Source organism: Littorina saxatilis, linkage group LG4 (genome assembly GCF_037325665.1).
Source record: "Littorina saxatilis isolate snail1 linkage group LG4, US_GU_Lsax_2.0, whole genome shotgun sequence".
NCBI lineage: Eukaryota > Metazoa > Mollusca > Gastropoda > Littorinimorpha > Littorinidae > Littorina > Littorina saxatilis.
The window spans coordinates 37,504,628-37,529,469 of record NC_090248.1 but is presented as its reverse complement, the minus strand read 5'-3'; the positions used below and the strand labels follow the sequence as shown (position 1 = coordinate 37,529,469).

General features: G+C 40.9%; 1 protein-coding gene across 2 annotated transcripts; it reads left to right on the top strand.

Annotated features, from left to right (window-relative positions):
* The first annotated feature begins 40 nt into the window (after positions 1 to 40).
* Positions 41 to 23,914, top strand: LOC138964661 (U3 small nucleolar RNA-interacting protein 2-like). 2 transcript variants are annotated; one of them, XM_070336668.1, is made up of 14 exons: positions 41 to 194; positions 4,074 to 4,177; positions 4,623 to 4,738; positions 6,000 to 6,067; positions 6,967 to 7,008; positions 7,856 to 7,982; positions 8,243 to 8,367; positions 8,889 to 8,981; positions 10,298 to 10,398; positions 10,803 to 10,934; positions 12,844 to 12,903; positions 13,288 to 13,442; positions 20,929 to 21,008; positions 22,748 to 23,914. In XM_070336668.1, exons 1-14 carry the CDS (start codon positions 141 to 143, stop codon positions 22,916 to 22,918), a joined length of 1,428 nt encoding a protein of 475 aa, XP_070192769.1. In that variant the 5' UTR covers positions 41 to 140; the 3' UTR covers positions 22,919 to 23,914. The 2 variants fall into 2 exon arrangements, with proteins under 2 accessions (XP_070192769.1, XP_070192768.1); XM_070336667.1 differs by having other exon boundaries at positions 20,926 to 21,008.
* Positions 23,915 to 24,842: the final 928 nt, after the last annotated feature.

Genomic DNA, 24,842 nt, shown 5'->3' with positions numbered 1-24,842 from the left:
GAAATCAAATTTATTTTGGTGCCTTTTGGTAAAAAGATACAGCGCTAACCGGATACAGTTCTCGGTGCAGTGATAGTTATTTCCCCTACCACCTTGTACCACGAGGAGTTTGGAGAGTGTTCAACAAGACTGTGTTCATCATGTCTTTCTTCCTTCGAGGAAAAGGCAAGAAGACGGAACAAAATGGCATTAAGGTAAGACTGATACTCATACATAAAGTTAATCCCACACAAGAAGGTCTACGTGTGGTATCGAGAGTTGTAGCAGTACATACGAGACCACTGATCTACGTGCGACCACGACACACACGTTGTATACATGTAAATTTATACATGTGCGGAGTTGGCTCATCAGCACATTATTTAATAACATGAAGTGCCAAGAGGCTTGAAAAAATTGATGTTCTGTACGCGAGTTTTTTTAATATACAAGACAATACAATACAAGCAATACAAGAAGTTTTATTGTCCTCATCAATACAAGGAAATTTGGCATGTGTGTGGCAAGACAATTAGACATGATACACTGATACATAGACATTTACAAAACACAACTGAAGTTCAATATCAGCACACCCTTACGCAACATACCCACTACTTCAGACACACAGGCTACATGTGCCCCTCGGACGTACGCAACCCACAATTCACCCAGTCATACAGCTCCACATGCACTTACTCATTCATGCAGCACTCTAGCACCCGGCCATGTGCAACTCACACACTGGAACCCTCATACGGCTACATATTGCATTATAACACCCGCACAAACATTACAACCTCAAACATCGTACTAGATCTACAACTAACAAGCATACCTCCACTATCATGCACCGAATACATCATCATACATTACATCATAACATATTGCATTATAACACACGCACAAACATTACAGCATCAGATATCGTACTTTATCTACAACTAACAAACAATCATACACTATCAAACACCAAGTACATCATCGTTCATTAAATTACATCGTACCCTCCCACCCCACCCCACCCCACCATACATTCACAATCGACACAGAATACATCATCATACATCTATGGGTCATTCTCAGAAATGGTGGTCCAAAGTGTTACATACAAAGTAAAATATAAAGTGTCAAGAAATACAAAATAATTGTTTTTACTATGAAGTCTATTGTTTGCTATACATAATAATGCAAAAATTAGACAAAAAGAGTAATTGGTTGCTGAATAAGAGACGTTTTAAAGTGTTGTATTTACGTGATGAATGTTGTAACATGGAAACCAAATTCCAACTTTAAACCACCTAAGCCTTCAATCCTTTGTGCATTTTTTATCAGTTCTGCAGTATTTTTGTGTTCTACCCAACACATTCTAGTTATGAAAGGTAAGGACTTCAACTAATATTGGTATAAAAATGACATTTGGAACTGACTAAGGTGAACCACTTTCGGTTCCTGTGCGACAGACATGAATCTGCACTGTTTGGCCTTTCCTGCCGGCAAAACCCGTCTGACCCAAAATAACTACACAAAACACAATTCGTCAGAGTTTGCTGTATTTGTTGAAAGTTCCTGTTGCGTTCAGATTACCCATTTTAAGTACTTGATGAATGTCGAACATCGACAATCAGAGGATACGAAAACTTCTTGGCTGCTTTGTTCCGCTAAACTTCGCGCTTTGAGAGACTGTTTGCACTCGATATCCTTCCGACACTACATTGTCGCCATCCGCGGTGTGTAAGTTTGTGACAACGCTTTGCAGGCTCGACAATTAAGTAAAAACTATCTTCAGTCGTAACGTAGGTCGGGAAACGACGCCATGAGTTTCAGCAAATGATATGATTCTGGTGTTTTCTGTGAATATTTGGCTGTGATTCAAAGGACTATTTTCTTGTTCGAACTTCCTGTGCGCCAAAGAGCTAAAAATAGCCGTGATGTGGCAAAGTCATGGAGCACATTGCTGTCCGATGTTCGCGCGTCGAGTTTGGATACGATGCATTACGACATTCAGAATTTTTTGTTAGAAGCCCGTAACTTCAAATTCAGCGTGAGTTTTTGCAAAGATGTGTTGCTACGTCCAAGACTGAACTCCTGACTGTCGATTGCAGTAATTTGTTGGTGTTTGCATGTTTGCATTTAGCCATGAGACTGAACATATTGTTGATCACGAAAGTCGTGTAACGCTTCGGCGATCCGGAAACGGCCGAACTTCGCAATTGAAAAGCACACAAAAACAACACCAACGTATAGAAACCATTTTTATTGACATACAACAATGCTTTAATGTCTCAGGAATAGATTCAGATGAAAAAAGTCGTGGTAGAAATAATTTTAATTTACTTTTTCAGGATTTCAAATGTGTCACCCCTACTCACTCTCACTGGACCACCATTTCTGAGAATGACCCATATACATTACATCATAACCCCCATACATTATCACAAATTACATTACATCATACCCCACCCCCCCTATACGTACCACAGTTCACAGCACTCATTGTTCTTCCGCAGTCACAGTTCGCATCGCCCATAGTCCTCACAGCACAGTTCACATCACCCATAGTCCTCACAGTAACATTTCGCAGCACTCAAGTCTATCTAGTATACTACATGTATCACATTCACAGGGACTGGTTGTAGAGTCGTACAGTCATCGGGAGGAACGAGTCCCTCATCCGGTTCGTCCTGGCCCGCCAGCACCTCAAACGGCGTGATGACTCACGCGTGGGCTCGCACGATGCGAGCGCCTGGTGCAGAGGGTGGCGGTCGTCAGAGCGGATCATGCTCAGCTTCTTCAGCGCCACACTCGGAAATATAATTGACCGGCCCGTTATTTCCTCATGAACTACCGTTTAATCTGGTGGGGGGATATTCAAGAAGCTGTTGAATGGTAATACTAATACAGTAATAGTAAGACACCCTACGTACGATGTGTCTGGGAACACCTCCCCGCTGAGGGGTTTTGCAGCAAAGAGAAAGAGGGACATTTTTCTCGGGCTCGCGCGGCAGCAAGCACTATGTCTCGATACTGAATAGACGTTTTCCGGAAATAACTCTGTCAGGATTTTCAGTGGTCTGGTAGAGTTAGAGCCCCTTTACTTCAGACAAGCTTTTCACAACATCCGGAGCATATTCCACGCTTCAAGTTCCGATCAGCTCGGAAGGTCGAGAGTTCGAATCGCGGCTTCCTGGTACAGTGATTGGTTAAGGGTGGAGATTTTTCCTATCTCCCACGTCAACGTATGTGCAAACCTGCTAGTGCCTTATCCCCCTTTGTGTGTGCATGCAAGCACAAGACCAAGTGCGCACAGAAAGGATCCTGTAATCCATGTCAATTGTCAGAGTTCGGTGGTTTATAGAAAAAAGAAAATATCCAGCATGCTTCTCCCGAAATCGGCGTTTGCTGCCTCAATGGCGGGGTAAAAACTGTCATACATAAACATCCACTTGTGCAAAAACATGAGTGAATGTGGGAGTTTCAGCCCATGAACGAAGAAGAAAAAAGAAAATAGTATCATATTGTGTGCGCGCTGCATAGCACACACATCAGAGTTAGTTGTTTGTCCCGATCGCAGGATAAACTGCCGATCGGAAGCATGGAACATGCTCTGGATGTCGTGAAAAACTGGTCCGAGGTAAAGGGGCTCTTACTTTTCCATACCGCTGAAAATCCTGACAGAGTTATTTTCAGAAATCGTCTATTGGTATGAACTCTGCCGACATAAAGAACCATGTCAGGCTGTTACTCCAACAAATCATGATTAAAAGCAATATTAATAGTAATGACTTGGAAGTTTAATTCATTCTGTTAATTGTATTTTCAAATTTAGAGACGTTTCCACATAGCAAACAATGAAACATGTTGACTAGTATTTTTAACTATGTTGGACTGATTCGATCAGTGTCAAGTAAGTTCACTTGATATTGAGTACGGTGTACAGAACCACTTTTCCTTTTTACTTCGAGTGACGACACAGTGCATTCAGGTTAGCATTTTGTATTTTCGCAATGTATTTGAGTTTCTTTCTGCTAGTGTTAACTGTTGTCTTGTTGATATGAAGAATTGCATCACTTTTGTCTTTTCTTGTTTTGCAGAGGAAGAAGCTTCCAGTTCAAGATGAAGAAAGAGGTGGAAAAGGCAAAAGGAGACGGCAGGCCAAACTTGATGAGGAAATTGAGAGTGATGAAGAAATAGACAGGTACAATCCTATTACCAAGGAAACTTTCTTCTCTTGTGGATTTTTACAGAGAGTTTTTTTTTAGTGAAGCTGGGTAAAGTCATCTGGTGGAAAATGAAAATGTTGCATAAATGTATGAATGATAACAGCCTCATTCACAGACACTGCTTGTTTTGGATTATTTATAGTGGATTTATGAGGAACGGACCAGTTAAGTTTTTAATTTATGTTGCATAAATCGTTCAAACTTGCGGAGCATAGTTGTTTTAAGGAATGTTTTAGTTTTTGTCTCTGAAGCCGGCATTGCTTTTAATTCTATTAAGAATGAAGCAGAAACAGCTTTAGCTGTTGCTTGAAGATTTAGCATATATATATATATTAATGATATACTTGGATAGAATGTCTGGAGAATTCTTGTTCTGTGTACCGAATTGAAAAATTCAGTTGAGAACGTGGTGTGTTTCAGTGATGAGGCAGTGGGTGCAAAGAATGGCGTGAGTTCTGACGAAGAGGATGTAGAAACAGCACAGGAGGTGAAACTGAGGAAGGCTAAGGAGTATCTGGCCAAACTGAAGGAAGAAGGTAGGTACATTGAAATCTGACTCTTTCTGTAGTACAGTGGAACCCCTCCGTTAGGACCTCAGGTCTTCAAAAGGAGGGAGCCGTATAATGGAGATACCCCCCACGGGTTAGGGGGAGAATTTACCCGATGCTCCCCAGCATGTCGTAAGAGGCGACTAACGGATTCTGTTTCTCCTTTTACCTTTGTTTTGTTTTGTTTTTTCTTTTTTTTCGACCTCAGTTGCATGCAAGGCTGCTTCAACCCATCTTTTTTGCCTCTTTCTTCTTTTTTTTTTCTTTTTCTTTTTGGGCGGTGAGCATATCCTTCTTCATTGGTCTTTTTTTTTTAATGAAATTTTAATTTTGTTTTCTTTTACATTACAGGTTACATTTCCATTAGATTACTTTTTAATTCAACAACAATTTAACTAATGTCTGCGTGTGTGTGTGTGTGTGTTGTTGTTGTTCCCATATTTCTGTTATATAATACATTTTCAGCGGGACAATACATAACAGGTTAATTAATCCAACGCTCGATAGACAAAGGTGAGAATTTACAAATTACCAATTACCTTTGTTAAGTGTTTCTTGTATAGAATATAGTCAATGTTTGTAAAGATTTTAGTCAAGCAGTATGTAAGAAATGTTAAGTCCTTTGTACTGGAAACTTGCATTCTCCCAGAAAGGTAATATATTGTACTACGTTGCAAGCCTCTGGAGCAATTTTTTGATTAGTGCTTTTGTGAACAAGAAACAATTGACAAGTGGCTCTATCCCATCTTTCCCCGTCGCGATATAACCTTCGTGGTTGAAAACGACGTTAAACACCAAATAAAGAAAGAAAGATAATGGAGATCCATTTACAGACGTTATGAAGAGAAAGTCTGAGAAAAGGGTCTTAAAAGAGGGGGGGGGGGGGGGGGGGTGTGTGTCTTGAATCTGGAGATCGTAGAAGAGGGATTGGACTGTACTAGTTAAAAGGTTTAAACAAACACAAGTTTCTCAGTTGAAACATGGCTATGTTATCTTTTGGGCACTACCTATCAGAAGGGGGCTGGGACCATTAAAATGCTCTTATTTAGGGGGAAAATGGTCAAGACATTTTTGGAACTGTCACAGATGTTCATGTTATCCTGCTTTAAATTTACCCCGACTACTGGATATAATTGTAAGTTTAATCTATTTCTAGCTTGCTCTCTTTATTTTTTAATGAAACTAAAGCATGCTATCCAGTTCACCAATCAGAATACATGTGATAACTGATATGTTTCTTTATTTACAGAGGAACAGAAGGAGGAAGTGGACGATGTTACCCATGATTCCATCTCACACAGACTACAGCAAGATGATGTGAGTTAAAGAAAGTTTTAGAACTTGTGCAGATCTTTCCACCATTTCCTCTGTTCTTTTTGACATTCTGACAAGAAAGAGAAATCTTTCTTGTAGATTCAATTTAAATATGGCCATAGTTTTACTTGGAAATGGTTTACATAATTTGACTGTCATGGAAAATCCAGACCTTTGATGTGAAACCTGTGAGTTTTCTGTTTTTGTTGCTAGTTGGGATTTTTTTTCTAGGTACCTTGGGTTGCATCACATTATGCAGTCCTGCCTGAGATTTTTGTTTGGATGGTCTTTGCATGGACTTTATCATTGAGACATTCTTCATGATTTTAATAATTGAAATACTGAAAAGGTTATGTCACTTTGGTCAGTGTCCTTAGTGATCGATCAGTTGAATAAAGATTACCTAGTATGTAAATGGATTTCTTGGTACATGTAGTACATGAACTCCTACTTATTTCCAAGTATCAAATAACCAAAGGGAAGTAATCGCTCTTTATGCATACGACATGTGTAATGGAGTAAGCGAGAGTTGTACGGAACCTTTCTCCTGGCACCTGAGAGAATAACAAGCATTGAAATGAACAAGCGACTTTCATCCTCGTGGAGTAAGCGAGAGTTGTACGGAACCTTTCTCCTGGCACCTGAGAGAATAACAAGCATTGAAATGAACAAGCGACTTTCATCCTTTTACTTCCCTTTGGTTATTTTATATCTTAACAACGCTCTGCCTCATTTCGTTTAAAGATATTTCCAAATAGCCAAAATCGGCTCCTGTGACGTGAACCCTGCGACCAACATCCAGTGGTCATCCAGATCCAGATTATTTCCTTGTGTGCTTTTCTCTCACTGCATTCCTGTATTGTTTTAAGTTCTGAATCTTCATAGTTCTTTATTTTCTTCAGCTGGCACAATCAGGAAAACTACACAAGCTTGTCTCTGACCAGGTATGTGAACAAACTCTTTTTCTGAAAGATTTTGAAAGAACACTTTGCCATTTGTGTTATGTACATGTGGTTAGTTTTGATTGTGTCTTAACAGTAGTCGTGTGTTAAATTGCCTTCTGTTGTTGTGATTTAAACGAAATTGTGTTATTTTGTATACAGCAGTACCTGCGATGTGTGGACCCTCCCATGAGAGGACACCTCCCTTAAAAGGACACCTCTTGTCCCTTTGTATATTATCTTTACCAAAGTATACCTGTCATGAAAGGCCACCTGCAATGTAGGGACACTTGGCTGGTCCCAAGGGTGTCCTGTCATCACAGGTACCACTGTAGTATTATTTCGGTTTTTATCTTGTGTTTAGTTTTGATAGTGTCCTTACAGTAGTCATGTATAAGACTGTCAACTGTGTATTTTGTTTTGTTATTAAATACCTGTTTATCTGCACTGTTCTCAGAGAAAATGACGTAAGGCCTAAAAAAAAATAGGTGTGGTTACGGTAACCCGACCTACCCTATTTTTAGGGGCCGACCCTATAACTTTTTATTACATTTGTCAAAAAAACACAAGAAAACGAGTGCAGAAAACGCAATGAAAGCGAAAGCGCCCGAGTCGCACACTTATTTCCCTGTCAAGTAGGTTTAATTTGTACACATTAGAAAAAAAAGTTTAAAAAAAAAGTGATTGCCTACCTTCCTACCCTATTTTTTTTGGCTATGTTACCGTAACCATACCTAATTTTTTTTTGGGGGGGGCCTAAGGAGTAATACCTGAGGTTGCAGTAAACATCTATTAAAAACTGTGTTTTAAAGAATGTAAAAACACCCACCAAGGTCTGTGTGGTTTTCAGTACACTTGTCCTGATCCCGCTTCCATACGAGCATTAAGGGGACATCAGCTTCCGGTGACCTGTGCAGTTGTGTCCCCTGACAGCAAAACGGCTTTCAGCGCTTCCAAAGATGGGTCCATTATTAAATGTGAGTGGTTTTTTCTTGGACATTGAAATTTGTTTCAAACAAGGTTTTCTGTTTGGATAGACATGAATTTGATTTATTTTTTTGACTTCAGATTGAAAGATTAAATAAACATTTTCATGTTAATGATTTTAAAACAACCAGTTGAAGTCAGAAGTGGGTAGAACAACAAAGAGGCTGTCATTTAACTTTCGGTGTACCTTTTTTTATTATCAAGCTGGCTACGTTACGTTTCATGATTTCTTTCACTTGTTCTCACACAGGGTGCCTGCAGAGTGACAAGAAGCTGCACATCATACCAGGGGGGAGGAAGGGAACAGAGAAAACACACTTAGGGCACACAGGCTGTGTCTTGTGTATGGCCATCACTTCTGATGGGAAATTCTTGGTATGTTGAACACCTTGTCCACAAGTTAGAGGTCTGCCCTTTTAAGCAATGTGTGAAGAATTTTGTCTTCCAGTCTCCATCTGCTTGTGCTAGGTAATAAGACTGAAAAGGGTATAGTGAAGTCAAAACGCAGTCCCAGGTATTATTAACCTGTCATTTCTGTTTGCATGTGAGCCCTTCTATTCTGTCAGAAAGCGGTCTTTTTTTCTTTGGTCTGCGTTTTTAAACAGGTAAGAAAGAATCAGAACACCCCGATATCGTTGGGAAAATAAAATGTTGTGAGTGTCATTGTTGCCTTGTGTTGTTAACTTTGGTCAAAATATTACAGTGATTAATAATAATAGTTGTATTAAAGGCATCACACATTTAATGCTTGTTGCTACTTCACAAGAGAACAGTTGAAAGTGAAAATGCAATCGGAAAATAATACAATATCAGTGTGATTACCAAACCTGTTTGATTTGACAACAAGAGTGTCAGTAATATGCATGAACTTAAAAACTTTGTGTTGTCCCAAATAGGCAACAGGAGACGCCAACAAGTTGATACACATCTGGGACCCTGCTTCCTTTCGTAAAATCAAAACCTTCACAGGCCACAGGCAGGAAGTTTCTGTAAGTCACAGTCGGGTCTTTTGTGGTTGCTGTCTTGTTTTGAATTTAATTGTCTAAATAGTGCTTGGGGTATCCTGAAGACAGGCACATGTAAGTGCTGTTATGATGAAAAAATGTCTTTGGTTGATTTTTCTTCATGTATATGAACTCACACAAGGTGCTGGTTGTAGGATTCCTCATTCATCCCAGGGGCAGAGCGCAGCGCTATTTGAAAGGGACTTTGTTGTGCACAAATGTAATATGGTTTTTGAGTCACTTGAGAAAAAGTGACTCTATGTAATCGGTCAGTGTTAGTCTGTCCGGCCGGCCGGCTGTCCGGCCGGCCGGCCGGCCGTCCGTAGACACCACCTTAACGTTGGACTTTTCTCGGAAACTATCAAAGCGATCGGGCTCATATTTTGTTTAGTCGTGACCTCCAATGACCTCTACACTTTAACGATGGTTTCGTTGACCTTTGACCTTTTTCAAGGTCACAGGTCAGCGTCAAAGGAAAAATTAGACATTTTATATCTTTGACAAAGTTCATCGGATGTGATTGAAACTTTGTAGGATTATTCTTTACATCAAAGTATTTACATCTGTAGCCTTTTACGAACGTTATCAGAAAAACAAGGGACATAACTAGCCTTTTCTGTTCGGCAACACACAACTTAACGTTGGGCTTTTCTCGGAAACTATAAAAGTGACCGGGCTCAAATTTTATGTGAACGTGACTCATTGTGTTGTGAATAGCAATTTCTTCCTGTCCATCTGATGCCTCATATAATATTCAGAACTGCGAAAGTGACTCGATCGAGCGTTTGCTCTTCTTGTTAAGAATGCATGGGGTCTTCACAACTTTCAGATTTGCCTCTGTGAGTACTCTTGTCGGATAATTATGTTTAGCCTATTTCTGACTTGTAACTGTTGTGCATTCCAATGAGAGAGGAAAAAATACTGAAAGTAATGTACAAGCTCAAATATATGCTTATTATAAAGTCTTTTTATTCGTTTATTGCCCAGATTTGCCAACCCGACTGACAAGGAAAAGCATATTTATATCAATAACCTGATTTTCTGATTGCTAGGTTCACAGTCCCACTGTGTTGCTTTCGCTTGTTTTTCCTTGCTTTGCCTTAGAATCACTGAGGCGAGCTACGTGTGACGTTGTAGGCTTGCCTCAGTGTTTCTGTGCAAACAAGTGAAAGCCACTCTTCCACAATCGATAAAAACAGAGTGATTTCCAAACATTGTCGATTTGAGACTAAGCCATTATTCTTAATGACTTATGCTTTAACACTGAAATTTTGACCATGACGTGTACTTGTGCTGTGCAGGGTCTGGCATTCCGCAAGAACTCGCACCAGTTGTTTAGCGCTGGCTTTGACCGTCTGGTCAAGGTCTGGGACTTGGATGAAATGACCTTTGTTGAGAATCTGTGAGTATGAAGATGATCTGCTAATCTTGATCATTTCTTGATATTTGCATAGACATTGTACCGATTTCTTTCCGGTATATTGCCAGGATATTCTTCTTCTTCGTTCATGGGCTGAAACACCCATGTACACTTGTTTTTTGTGTGCACAAATGGGATTTTACGTGTATGACTAGTGCTGGCATGCTGTCTCTAGATGTGGGCAGGTCTGTAGAATGTGCTCAAGGGATTGCTCCTCAGAGCCACACTCACATTGGCCTGTGTCACGGAGTCCCAGTCTCTTGAGGTGTTTGTTTAGCCCACAGTGACCAGTGCACAGACCAAGAATGATGGTCTGGTTCCTCCTGTCCAGCGTGTTGATTTGGTCTTCCCGTTGAAATGCTATTACCGTAACTTGTGTGTTTCAGCTTTGGCCACGAGGGCAGCATTACAGCCATCGACTCGTTGATCAGAGAGCGTGCTGTGACGGTGGGACGAGACAGACTGGTCTTCATCTTCAAGGTGCCAGAGGAAACCGCCGTCAAGTTTGTCAAACACATGTACGTTTTACATTGTTCTGTTGGATTTTTCTGTGTGAGTGTATTTGTCAGTCTTTCATTCATGAGAGTGCCCCTGAAAACAGCATACAGACAGTTAAGTCTCCCGTGAAGTTCCGAAGTAAAGAGAATGCTAAAAATCCACAGATCCGCTGGCCGAATGGATTGAAGGTTCATTGTGGGCCCGATAGTTAAGTTGGTAGAGCACTGGGCTTGTGATCTCCGAGTCACGGGATTGAGCCCGGGCGAAGACAGAGGCAGGTTAACTTTATGTGCAGACTTAACACTTTCGCGACGGGAGGTGACTATATTAGTAATAGCGCTGCAACGCCCACGGACGGGAAGTGACTATTTTAGTATTAGACATACAAGGTACACGACTCGTCATTGCTTCCCGGTTTTTGAAGCTTGCAGTAAATTGAGTTGTTTCCCTTGATACACGTGGTTTTCTCTTCCGGCTTGATCAAATTAGTGCAGATTTGCGTGGTGTTTTCGAACAAAAAAAATGAATCGAAGGCGAGCCTTGTCACGGGAGGAGATTCTCCGGATGTTGGATCTTGAGGATCCTGTAGATCATGATACATCGTGTCGTTTTAGCCTCAAGAAAGCGATAATAGCAGTGATATTGAGGAAGAACAGTCCCGTTGTTGCTAGTACGAGTCGGCAAACTACACGTGGTGGGGGTGATACTGCTAGACGAACATGTATCTCGGAATCGTGCAGGAGCTATGGGGGCGTGGCAGCACTGATAACAATGGATGGCTGGAGCCTTCAAATCCTTTTGGAATTGTTCATAGGTGTACAGTTGGTACTTTGTTGTGAAAATGTGACTTATATTCAATATGGATTACCTAGACATCATTTGGTGAGTGTTACAGTTTTGTTTCATTTGAGTGAGTGAATGCGTGATTTGCTTGTTTTTTTCTTTGTACTGTCTCCTTATTTCTGTGTACAATGTTAACAATATTTCAGCTAATTCATAGGTTTTACACCTTGTTTGGTTATAACATTATTTATAATACTTTCTGTTAAAAAATAACTTTTAAAAAAAGCAGTGGAAAATAAAACACACACAAAAAAACGTTAAAAAACACAAATTATCCCCCTTTCACCCCCCTTTCGCCACCCTTTGCTAAAACAAATCACGTGACAAACTTATAAATAGCACGACTGAACTGGGCATCCATTTTTGAATTAGTACACAAAATTTGGTGGTGATTGGACTTAATTCAAGCTTGCTAGACAGATTTCTTTACAGTTACTGATTTTTGGGAAGTTTCTTGGTGGCAAGCTTGGGCAGGCAGGACGTTAACGCCGTGGCAGTGCTAGTCACAATAGTGTTAAGAGAGAGTGTTCATGTTCCACCTCCTTGTCTCTACTGCGTCACGTATAAGACCTATAACCTCTACGTTTCTTATCATTGTTCGTTCCGTGTTGCGTCTGCTTTTTGTTGTCTTTTGTGTTCTTTTCCTGATGAAGCTTCCAGAAGCGAAAATTCGTAATCGTCTTGTGTCGTCTTTGTATCGGTGAGTACAGTAATCCTTTGTTTTTTAACTTTGTTCATCTTACCACAGTCACTGCATTGTTTAGATTATCATTATTATTATTAAGACCTCGGTCATTGTGCCAGAAGTGCAGGTGGCAGATTACACCTAAACATGCACACATCTGGGTAGCGCGACTCTTGTTGCTGCTGGCTTTCCACCGGGACGAATTGACCCAAATTTCCCAGCGATGTGACAATAAATAGGGTCAGTAACTAGACAATTAAAATTTTCTTGACAGTATGACAAAAGGTGAATCTATGAGCATTTGTTCTTCTTGTTGTTTTTCTGTTTTCAGTAGTCTAGAAGTTATCTTGTTGCCATTGCATTTTGTCCACCAGTAATTGGTATACTGTCTTGTGTTTCAGACATTCGGACTGTGTTGCGCTGATTAATGAATCCAACTTCATTACTGGAGGAGAAGAAAAGTAAGAACATATTCTGTTTTGTGATTTGGGTTATCGTTGCATTCAAGAGTCATAAAGAATGATGCTGCTTTGTGTGTGTGTGAATGGAGGGGGCATGATTTTGATGTGATAAGAGAGTGAATGGTGTGGGGTGGGGGGTGGGAGGAGAGAGTTTATGTGTGTGATGCAGAAGATCGAGTCCACAAAATGCTGTGATCTTAACCGAAACTGAAAATATAGGCAATAATCCGATTTAGCCCCCATGCGAGTTTTGCGGACCCCCACTGAGGCAATCTCAAAGGTTTCTTCTTCTTTCAGTATGTGACATCACTTCAATAGTGTTTATTCAGGACTATGCCAAAATAAACAACATAGCGTTCTAAAAAGAATATTTTGTATTTTCAGCACATTGTGTCTGTGGAGTGTTATGAAGAAGAAGCCGGTGTTCACATTCAAGAATGCTCACACCGGCTCTGTGGAAGGGAAGACAACTTCTCCAATGGGGGAAAATTGGATTACCGCAGTTGCTTCCCTTCAGTTTACAGACTTGATTGCTTCTGGTAAGCTTGTGTACTTTACTTTGGGTAATTTGTGACCCTCCACCACGAAATGAGTCGCATGTCACCTCACGCGGTTCTGCGCTAGGCATAATATAAGTGCGGGGGGTGTCTAGTAACAGTGTGAGGGTCACCATAGTCACAGGCTTATAACTCGAAAAGTGTTCACTCTTTTCTAAAACGGTTTTCACCACTGGATAGAGTCCCGCAGTGGGGCACTGCGGTTATGAAATTAAAGGCCCCTCCTGTTTTTGGAACCGCAGGAGCTTTCTAGTTTGCTGTTAGGTAGATTTTTGGTTCCTCTTTCCTGTCATGCTCTCTTTTTCTTCATGAATTCTTTTCTTTTTTCTGCCTTCTTGCTCATTCACCTGTATTTTTTCCAAAAATCTCTTCTCTTGCCGCTTGTCTCGCGATTCATGTATAGTTTAATCTGTTAGTGTTCTGATGTAAGTCCAGCAGTAGATAGGTTAAGCCTATTTTAACATACTGGAAACTGGTAATCTTCCAGTAGGTATTAATTTAGTTTTACTAAAGCCTGCTGGGACACAAGTAATGGGTTAGTACATTTGTAAACAGGAATCGCTTGACAAGTGGCCCCCTTCATCCCCCCCTTCCTCGTCCTGATATGGCTCTGCGTAGTCGGCTGGACGTTAAGCAACAAATAAACAAACAAACAAACAAACTGGATAGAGAATAAAAAAAACTCTTTAAGAAAATGTAAAAATATGAAAATCATGAAAAGGTGACATGCGACTCATTCCGTGTTGGAGGGTCACATTTTACAAACCAATGTTTCTACATGTGAATTTCTGTTGACTTTTTTTTATTTATGTGAGTGTCACGAAGTGGTTTGCATGTGAATTTATTATGCGTGTTCTGCCCTTTTGCACTGTCTCTACCCTTTCACACCAAACACTTCAAAAACAGAACTTGGGAGGATGCAGGCTCATTATTTCCTCAACCAAAACAACATACTTCTTCACTTTAAATACACCCATACGAACAACTTTTCAACACACAGTTCGCACAATCTTCCAGCTTTCACTCAAGGCATGTAAATACATATTATAACAATACTTTCTCAAATATAGATTAACGCACACAAGAAGGTACCAACAGACACTCACGAGTTCGTATCACGGCTCACTGCATGTCGCCAGTTCCCTTACTTGTCCCGCTGAATCGTCGTAGAATAATGAAATCGGATGCCAACACACAGAGATGCTAACACACACCTTTCGCTGAAGATGCTAACACACACCTTTCGCTGAAGATGCTAACACACACCTTTCGCTGAAGATGCTAACACACACCCTCCACTGAAGATGCCACACGCACCTTTCACTGAAGACGCCAACACACATCTCACGGACGATGCCCACACACACCTTCCAGGTTTCTCCCCGAGAAACCCTTCCGCCCGTAGCGGAAACAACCGTCGTCAGCTACGACCGGTCTCGATGAAGACTCCACTCGTCTAGTCATCTGCGCAGAGGTGGTCCCTTGCTTCCACCGTCGTCTAGCGCTTCTCTCGTGTAAGGTCCCTCCCTTATACGCCATGGAAAACCCTCATGGAAACTCCTAAAGAATTTAACCAAGTCTTAATACAACATTCTCTAAAACCATCTCTTCTTCCAAACGTTCATGTACCACTCATACATTCTCGTTCATTCCACGTTCACATTCCGTACAGATTCAATATCCAAACTAACACTTAATCAATGAATAACACTCCCCATACAAAGCATGACCGTCTTAAACATAACATAAATGCGTAGCAATTATGTTCAAGAAATTCCCCATGAAAAACCGTGAACAATTACATCAAGAATTCTCTCAACGCTTCACACTAAGATTGGGTGCACTTTATACACACTAACCTTTACGCTCCAGCTATGTATTCCAACGTCAATAATATACAACATAGTAAATCATTTACCTTAAGAGACCCGTCTCTTGAAAGAGTACTTGTTCCCAGAACAAGTCTGACACACGCTGAACAACCTTCCCGGTTGGAAATCTCACACGCTGTGTCGTTATTTACCTCAGACCAGCTACATGTCTCAAACACAACTCACATCAAGCTAAGCCAGTTTTGCGTGCAACACCCGAAACACGTGAATAACGCTAGTCCGGTCAGCTACCCTCGCCTGTACAACATTTAGGGAGGTTAAAAACACGACGTGGTTTCACCTCACAAATATGCTACTCACATCTTTGTGACATCCCCCTTCCCGGGGAAAAAAGAAAATTCTTGAGTTTTCTTTTGATCAAAACAACCTTCTTTTTCCACACATCCCATAAACCTGTGGTATGCTCTGATCTACGAATGACCTGGACAACATGTCTGTCAACGTATTCCTGTCTCATGCTATTGGATGAACCTCGAATGCTAATTCTTGCCGTTAAAGACACCACCGCATCACATGTTTTGAAAATGTCTACCATCTTTCCAAACACCTGTTCCATATCATCCTTATGACTATCTGACAAACCAGGATCAAAACCAATATCTCCTATTGTCTCTTCCTTCCCCTTAGGCAACGTAGGCAACGGCAACGTCTTCCTCTCCTCAGTCGGAGGTAACACTGCAACCTTTGCCTCTTCACCTTTACTTGAGACAACACCCTGAGTGCCACAGTCAGATCTCAGTGGAATGCTTTCGCGATATCCACTACTTACTTCCTCAACATCAACAACTTCCTCTGCACAAACTGCATACTTCTCATCCTCTCGTGACACATTCAACACCTCTTCCAATGTCTCATCTTCTCTCAGCAAACTTTTCAGATCCTCCTCTTTAACCGACAAATCAGGAGTAACCACATTTTTCAATGGCACCGGGGAATCCTCCAGTTTCTTTTTGGCTTGTGCCCTGCTCGTACCACACACGACCTTCTCAAGTACCACCTCTTCAGTGATTTTCTTGTGACTTACATCAGCACAAAATCCAACACCCTGCGTATTCCCAAGGAATAAATCTACTCTGGGTACCACACCCCGAAGATTACCTATCACTAGGTCAGCGACTGGGTCTGTGAGCACGCAACATTTCAACTTTCCCTGAAAATATGGGGTATCGACAACCACTTCCGCCAATGGATACAAATCAATCCGTCCACTAAAACCCTTCACTTTTTGGACCTCTCCCTTTATGTACTGGCTTGGTAAGACCAACGACTTCCTTACCCCAGCTACATTAGCTCCTGTGTCTCTCAGTACTGAAACTTGCTTCCCATTAACGAGACCTTCCGCTAATGGCAACGACCCGAATGCCGCCGAGCTTATCAACACCCCAGCGTCCTGACAATCCGCTACCGACTTCGCTGAATATGCTACCTGAATACATTCTCTAGCGTAATGGCCAAACTGCCCACATCTGTAACATGTGTCCTGATTTTGCTGTTCCGTACCTGTACCTCTAGTAATTCCTTGCTGCCATCCTCTTCTACCCGGCCTACGATCATCTCCTCTGCCTTGAAACCTGGTATTTCTGCTCATACCCTCTTGTCTTCTGCCACTATCACCTTGACCACGATTGTAAGACTGTCCTGTTCCACGATTCTGATTGAACGCTACGTTTCCAGTCCCCAAATGATTTACTTGACTCTTTCTGGCCAAACATTTATTTGGATGGGCTGATTTGTACATTTCTGCGCTAGCAATCATGTCTTTTGAATTTTTACAATCACGTTCTTTCAAAAAGACTGCCAAATCAGTGCATACACTGGTAAGAATCTGTTCACACAACACAAAATCAAACAATGCTTCATATGAGGATTCTATATCCGACAACCTCAACCAACGGTTGAACAAATGCGTCATCCTTGTTACGTATGTGCCAAAACTTTCATCAGCCTCTGGCTTCGTACTGCGAAATTTCTCACGAAATCCCTCTCGAGTGCACTGAAACTTCTTCAATAACTCTTTCTTCAAGTCTTCATACGACAAAGTACCCGTTGAAAACAATGAATGAAACAATGACAAAGCTCCACCCTCCAGATAAGCTGATAAGTACGTAGCCCACTCTGAATCATTCCATTTGTTCGCCTTTGCATGCGTTTCAAATCTGAACAAGAAACTGTCAATGTCATCTTTATCTTCCTTGAACATGGGGAGTTTTGGGTACTGGGGCCTAATGCTGGGACCTGATCTCCCACCTGCATTTCCACCTGTACTTTGCTGCGCTTCTGCTTTCTTAAACTCCAAATCCATTTTCCTCGCTTCAGTATCTGCTTCTAGCCTCTTTGCATCCCTATTTGCCTCAATTTCTAATCTTTTTGTCTCAGCCTCAGTTTCTAATCTTTTTGTCTCAGCCTCAGCTTGAGCTTGTGCTTTCTTTGACTCAGCCTCAACTTCTAATCTTTTTGTCTCAGCCTCAACTTCTAATCTTTTTGTCTCAGCCTCAACTTTCTTTGCTTCAACCTCAGCTTCAGCTGCTACTTTCTTTGCCTCCCTTTCCTGAATTCTCTCTTCTCTATCCATATGATCCTGAGCAAACTTAAACAAAGCTTCTGCCTTTAAGCCATGCTTCTCTCCCAATGCCAAATAATGATCATAAGTGCTACCACCAGTATCACTATGCTCTGCCATCTTTACAATGTCAAAATCTCAAAGTAATCTCAAAGTAATACAATGGATCAAGTAACACAAGTTCACAAAATTGTTTTAAGTATCAAAAAGTTGTATCATACACCAGTTTCTCGCAATACTAACCACACACAAAAGAGTATCATAAAATACTAAACTAAAAGAAATCTTGTGCCTTTTTAAAAACAATCCTTAAATTGTTTACTACTTAACTATTTACACAACCAGTCTCAAAATTAAACAATAAACTTAATAGAGTCCCCCCAAAAAAATTATAATTTAGAAAATATGAGATTAAACAATCAATAGCAGCTTCAAACACTTGTCAATCAATGTCAAACTTAACTAACAACTTTAGAACATCAACAACACACACACAAAATAAAACAAATTAACTAGAAATGTAAAAGTTTCTCAAACCCAAATAACACACTTTAAATGAAAAATTCAATTCCACACACCACTAACCAGCGTCAGATCCTTTAAGGAAAATCAATCGCCAGAGCAAAACCAAAACAAAATTTAAATGTTCACAACAACAACAAAAATTTACCCAAAAATGTGTCCAAGTACAAATGTTTACAAATTACTGCTAACCAAAAAAAACCCAATAAATTTACCAAAAAAAATAAACAAAAACTTTCCCCAAACCAACAACTAAATATCAAACAGTAGTATAAGGGAGATAATCACCCTATTACTAATCCGACTACACATAAGAACAACAATAACAATAATAAACAAAACACTTTTCAAGCCAGAGTACACAACTAAAAAAAAATTATCAGAGACCAATCAAAAAAATACAAAATTTCAGAATTTATACACATAAAAAAAAATGGCACACCCTATACTATTTTATTTAAAATAAGCCTGCACCTCAACGACAACAATCATACACAACAATCAATCCAAGATAGAATCTAAGAAAAATAGTTTTAAAAAAAAACTTATAGGAAAGGGAGCTAGAATTTAGATAGAAAGATAGATAATAAATACACAGAACAGGAAGCAAACAGAAACTAAGGCCCTCTCTACGTAAGAACTATACAACTACGTAGACCCCTAGAGCTGGAGAGGGGGTGTCCAATAACATACACATAAACAAACCCACTTCAACACGCAAAGTATCAAAGTATGTATATTTAGCTACACTAAGGCACTTCTTTCTCAATTTCTCACTTTTTCTCCAATGAAAGGGAAGCAACTGCTTTTTAACTACAACTACAACCAAAATGTCCTTATCTAGAAAAACAACTTATTAGGGCTATGTCGGGGTCACCACTGTCACGAAGTGGTTTGCATGTGAATTTATTATGCGTGTTCTGCCCTTTTGCACTGTCTCTACCCTTTCACACCAAACACTTCAAAAACAGAACTTGGGAGGATGCAGGCTCATTATTTCCTCAACCAAAACAACATACTTCTTCACTTTAAATACATCAATACGAACAACTTTTCAACACACAGTTCGCACAATCTTCCAGCTTTCACTCAAGGCATGTAAATACATATTATAACAATACTTTCTCAAATATAGATTAACGCACACAAGAAGGTACCAACAGACACTCACGAGTTCGTATCACGGCTCACTGCATGTCGCCAGTTCCCTTACTTGTCCCGCTGAATCGTCGTAGAATAATGAAATCGGATGCCAACACACAGAGATGCTAACACACACCTTTCGCTGAAGATGCTAACACACACCTTTCGCTGAAGATGCTAACACACACCTTTCGCTGAAGATGCTAACACACACCCTCCACTGAAGATGCCACACGCACCTTTCACTGAAGACGCCAACACACATCTCACGGACGATGCCCACACACACCTTCCAGGTTTCTCCCCGAGAAACCCTTCCGCCCGTAGCGGAAACAACCGTCGTCAGCTACGACCGGTCTCGATGAAGACTCCACTCGTCTAGTCATCTGCGCAGAGGTGGTCCCTTGCTTCCACCGTCGTCTAGCGCTTCTCTCGTGTAAGGTCCCTCCCTTATACGCCATGGAAAACCCTCATGGAAACTCCTAAAGAATTTAACCAAGTCTTAATACAACATTCTCTAAAACCATCTCTTCTTCCAAACGTTCATGTACCACTCATACATTCTCGTTCATTCCACGTTCACATTCCGTACAGATTCGATATCCAAACTAACACTTAATCAATGAATAACACTCCCCATACAAAGCATGACCGTCTTAAACATAACATAAATGCGTAGCAATTATGTTCAAGAAATTCCCCATGAAAAACCGTGAACAATTACATCAAGAATTCTCTCAACGCTTCACACTAAGATTGGGTGCACTTTATACACACTAACCTTTACGCTCCAGCTATGTATTCCAACGTCAATAATATACAACATAGTAAATCATTTACCTTAAGAGACCCGTCTCTTGAAAGAGTACTTGTTCCCAGAACAAGTCTGACACACGCTGAACAACCTTCCCGGTTGGAAATCTCACACGCTGTGTCGTTATTTACCCCAGACCAGCTACATGTCTCAAACACAACTCACATCAAGCTAAGCCAGTTTTACGTGCAACACCCGAAACACGTGAATAGCGCTAGTCCGGTCAGCTACCCTCGCCTGTACAACATTTAGGGAGGTTAAAAACACGACGTGGTTTCACCTCACAAATATGCTACTCACATCTTTGTGACAGTGAGAAGAAGATAAGCAAATTCTGATTTAAAAAAAAATTCTAGTCAAGAAAAAACTTGGGCGAAGTCGAGTGCTTTCGCACTGTGTTTTTCATATAAAGACTTCGCAGGGCTCAGTTAAGGACTGTCTTTAGCTAGCAAAATTGCTCTTGGTATGTGTTTTGTAATGGGACTGATCACTAATGATGTGATGCCTTACGAAGAATAACCTGTGTTCTGCCAGCAGGTTCGAAGGACGGCTTTGTGCGGCTGTGGAAATGCTCCAGCGACTTTCGCACCTTGACCCCACTCTTTGCCATCCCCCTGGTGAGTTTTCATTATAGAACATAGTCTTTTGTAATTACTGTCAAATGGGTTGTTGTTTCAATGTTTGTCATGAGGTTTGTGGTACAGGGGTACCTCTGTTTTGAGAGTTGATAATGGAGAAATTTAGGCCTTTAACGAGATGAGTCTTAAAATAGTGTTTGATTGATTGATACTATGAACAAAACGTCTGAGAAAATGACATGTATGTAAATGTCCAGCCGCAGAGTATACAAAGTCTCTGCAAATGTGATCAAATTTAGCAGTTAACCAGTGATGTACATTTTAGTCGGTCTCCGGTCTCTGACCGATCCAATTTTATCTCCCACAATTCCGAGAGGAATGGGTCACGTGAGATAGAACGCGGGAATACGTCACTGAACGAATGGTTTTCGTCCTGTGAAGACGTGTTGGTGCACTGTCTCTCTTGCTTTGCTTTCATTTTCCTCTAACCTTTCTCTGTACAAGTTTTAGTTGTAGGTTAGTTGAAGTGTATTGACTATTTTGATTGTTTATCATTGTGTCAACTTGCAAGGTAAGGAAACAGTTTGGTGTTTTCGGTGTTTGTTGGTTTCCCCAGGACCTATAGCTTTAACCCCAGCAGGACACAGGTCCGATTAACCTACAGAAGAAGTGGTCAAGGGTCCGATCGTTTTTGACAATGAAGCGGACATGCGGACTGTTCAATTTTCAAGAGGAAAGCTTGTTTCGGTTTTGCCAAGCGAAAGTAAACACTGCGTGAGGAAAGCTGGTTTCGGTTTTGCCAAGCGAAAGTATGCACTGCGTGTGACCAGTTTGTTGAGTGAACGAGGCACCATATGGAATCTGATTCTTTGAATTAATTTATCCTCAAGTTGGATCAAGAAGAAAAAAAGAAAACCGAACCCATATGGTGCCTCGAGTGCATTCATTGGCTCAGCAATAAATCGTTTAAACCAATGGGAACCACCCGTGCATGTTCGCACATGCGCAAGGCATTACTTTTCGTCATAATATCCGGAAAAACCGTTGTGCGTTCGAACGAAAATAAAACGAAAGAGAAACGACATGGGTCCGAAAAAAAACCTTGAGGGACCCGCAGAACGGTCAGATGCCTACCTGAAAAACATTGTCGACAGATGGGCAGTGAAAAAAAACTGACAACTGTTCAAATAACTTTGAAATGTGATTCAATCATTTGAGTATCTAGTCATGACAGTCGCGGAAGGTGGAAGAATTTAAACTGAAAAATCTTTTTAAATGCGGTTTTACGAGTCGTGTTTTTGTCCTATTGAAATTGCAATCTCAGGACACTGTGTCCTATTGATTTTCAGTCTTCAGGACAATTGTCCTAAAGGCTGCTAGAAAAATGTACATCACTGCTTAACCGAGTTATACAGAAGGTTCTTCGGGTTAATTTTGCTTGGCTTTTAAGATTCAGGCTGAAAAACAGCCTACATCAGTCACCCTGATTTGACAGTACAGTGGTACCACCCTTTTTATACACACACACACACACACACACACACACACACACACACACACACACACACCTCCCTCTCCTACCAATTTAAGACTTCCGCCTTTTAAAGACCTTGGTTTTAAAGATTTTCTGTTCATAACCTGTGTAAATGTACCCCCATTTAAAGACTCACTCCTTTTGAAGACCTGATTTTCTCAGAGTTTTGGAGGTCTTAAAAGGGTGGTTCCACTGTACTTCTTGCGTGCAGCAACTAAAATACATGGTTTGTGTTCTGTTGCAGCCGGGGTTTGTGAACAGTCTTCAGTTTTCGCCGAATGGTGATTTTCTCGTGGCGGCGGTGGGACAGGAACACCGCCTGGGAAGATGGTGGCGCTTGAAGCAGGCCAAAAACGCTGTGTATGTCATCCCACTGCCCAAGAAAACGCCGACAGCAGAAACATTGCCTGGGTAGATGGTGGCACCTCAAGGAGGCCTAAAATGCTTTGTATGTCATCCCACTGCCCAAGAAAACGCTGACAGCAGAAAGCTAGAAATGTTGTGTATTTGTCAGTGTGATTGTAAATGATTCAGGTTAAAGAGAGAGCTGGAACAGGCGCCAAAAGTGATGCAACATTATGAGTACTTGTTACAAACACGTTATGGAGGCTTTCACAAGAGCTTTAGAGATTGTCCCTAACTGCTTTGTCACATAAGCAGGTTTCTTGTTGCTAAAAGTTCAGCATTGTTACAAGTACCCAACCCTGGGGAGAGCATACAGGAGGAATGTTGAAATAATGTTTGTTAGATTATGAAAAAAGACGAGCAAAAGGACTCACCAAAAATGTGGAATAGTGATGCTGATCTAAACATCGTAGATTGAATGTTAAAGATCGCAGTGAACATTGCAAATATAAGTTTTTTCTTGGTATTTTTGCTGTTCCATATGTTGAATTATTAATAAACTGTAACCTAATGAGTAAGTGCTCCTGTCCAAGTGATCGTTGGAACACTGAACAGAAATACAATATGACAGAAAACTATTCAATACATAAGATGTTTTCGATGGAGACTGGTACGAATGAGTTGATGGGTTACCTGTGGATAAAAATTGAGGTTGAGAACAGCTCAGAATGTGTTTGTGTGAGTGGTGATTATAATGTGCTTGTGTGGTATTGAAGTGCCTCTTTTGCAGCGAAAGAATGACATTACTTGTACATTGTATCTTTAAGTTGTTTGTTAAGAGAGTGTGTGGTTAAAGTCCTCATTTTACAGAAGCTGCAAGAATGAGTGAGTGAGCCAATGAACGATCGTTGAAGAAGAAAGCAAATGAGGGAAAGAAAGAAAAACACAAGAGGCTTGTTCTTATTTGAAGGGTGTATCGGTGGTCAAATGTCATGTCTGCCCACAGGACACTGGGTATCTATTCTACGCTTTTCTCCAGAAATAAACAGTGTAAGTCTGAAACATTGCTCACAACTGAATTGATTGTTGCAATAGTGTGCAGAATGTGTGAGAGGGAGAGAGAGAGGTTGTGTATTTACTGTCTCACTGTACTGGTACATGTACGTATGAGTCTTTTGCTGTGGAACGCCCCTTTCAAATCCTTGATTTTTTTAGAATATTTGTTCATAACCTCTGTAAACTTACCTCCTGTTTAAGACTCTATCCTTTATATGACCTGAGTTTTCACATTTTTGGAGGTCTTTGAAGGGGCATGGGTGGGATTCTTCCGGTATATGCCGGAAATCCGGATTCGTAATGTCTGTGGTGACGTTTTTTTGGTTGTTAATTATACAAATCCTTCAGCGCCTGGGGGCCCCCAGACTCCCCCCCCCCCCCCCCCCTTAAAATTCTCCAGGATTCATGACATTTTTCAGTCTCACCCATGAAGGGGGGTTGCACTGTACCCAAATGGATACGCCAGCACTATTCCTGATTCTCCGTAGTGCTTTCTCCCTACTTTCAGGTTACTACATTGTGGCATAACTGATGTGACACACACACATACGCGCGCACACATTCCCGCGCTCTCTCTCTCTTTTCTCTCATACACACACTCGACCTCAAACACACACACACACGCACAAACACACACATACTCACATACCAACCTTTATGAAAGCCCACACATTTTCACTCTTATCTCTCTCTCACACACACACACACACAAACTCCCCGCCACACGCACACATCGACTATTCACGCTGTTTTCACATCAAAAACACCTGTTTCACACCTCATCAAGGTGTCTGAAGCAGGAACCTGCCGCACAAGTACAGCGATTTAAGTTTTGATAAACCTGTCGCTATTTTTCACGCAGCAGCTTGTGGTGTGAGCCGCACACAGTAAAATGGATGTCATTGCAGGCGTTTCAGTCTCGCGGACTGATAATACAC

Coding starts and splice junctions, on each gene's coding strand:
- LOC138964661 (XM_070336667.1), top strand. CDS start 141: ATGTCTTTCTTCCTTCGAGGAAAAGGCAAGAAGACGGAACAAAATGGC. Junction 4,739..5,999: donor GGCCAAACTGAAGGAAGAAG/GTAGGTACATTG, acceptor CTTTATTTACAG/AGGAACAGAAGGAGGAAGTG. Junction 10,935..12,843: donor GTCAAGTTTGTCAAACACAT/GTACGTTTTACA, acceptor CTTGTGTTTCAG/ACATTCGGACTGTGTTGCGC.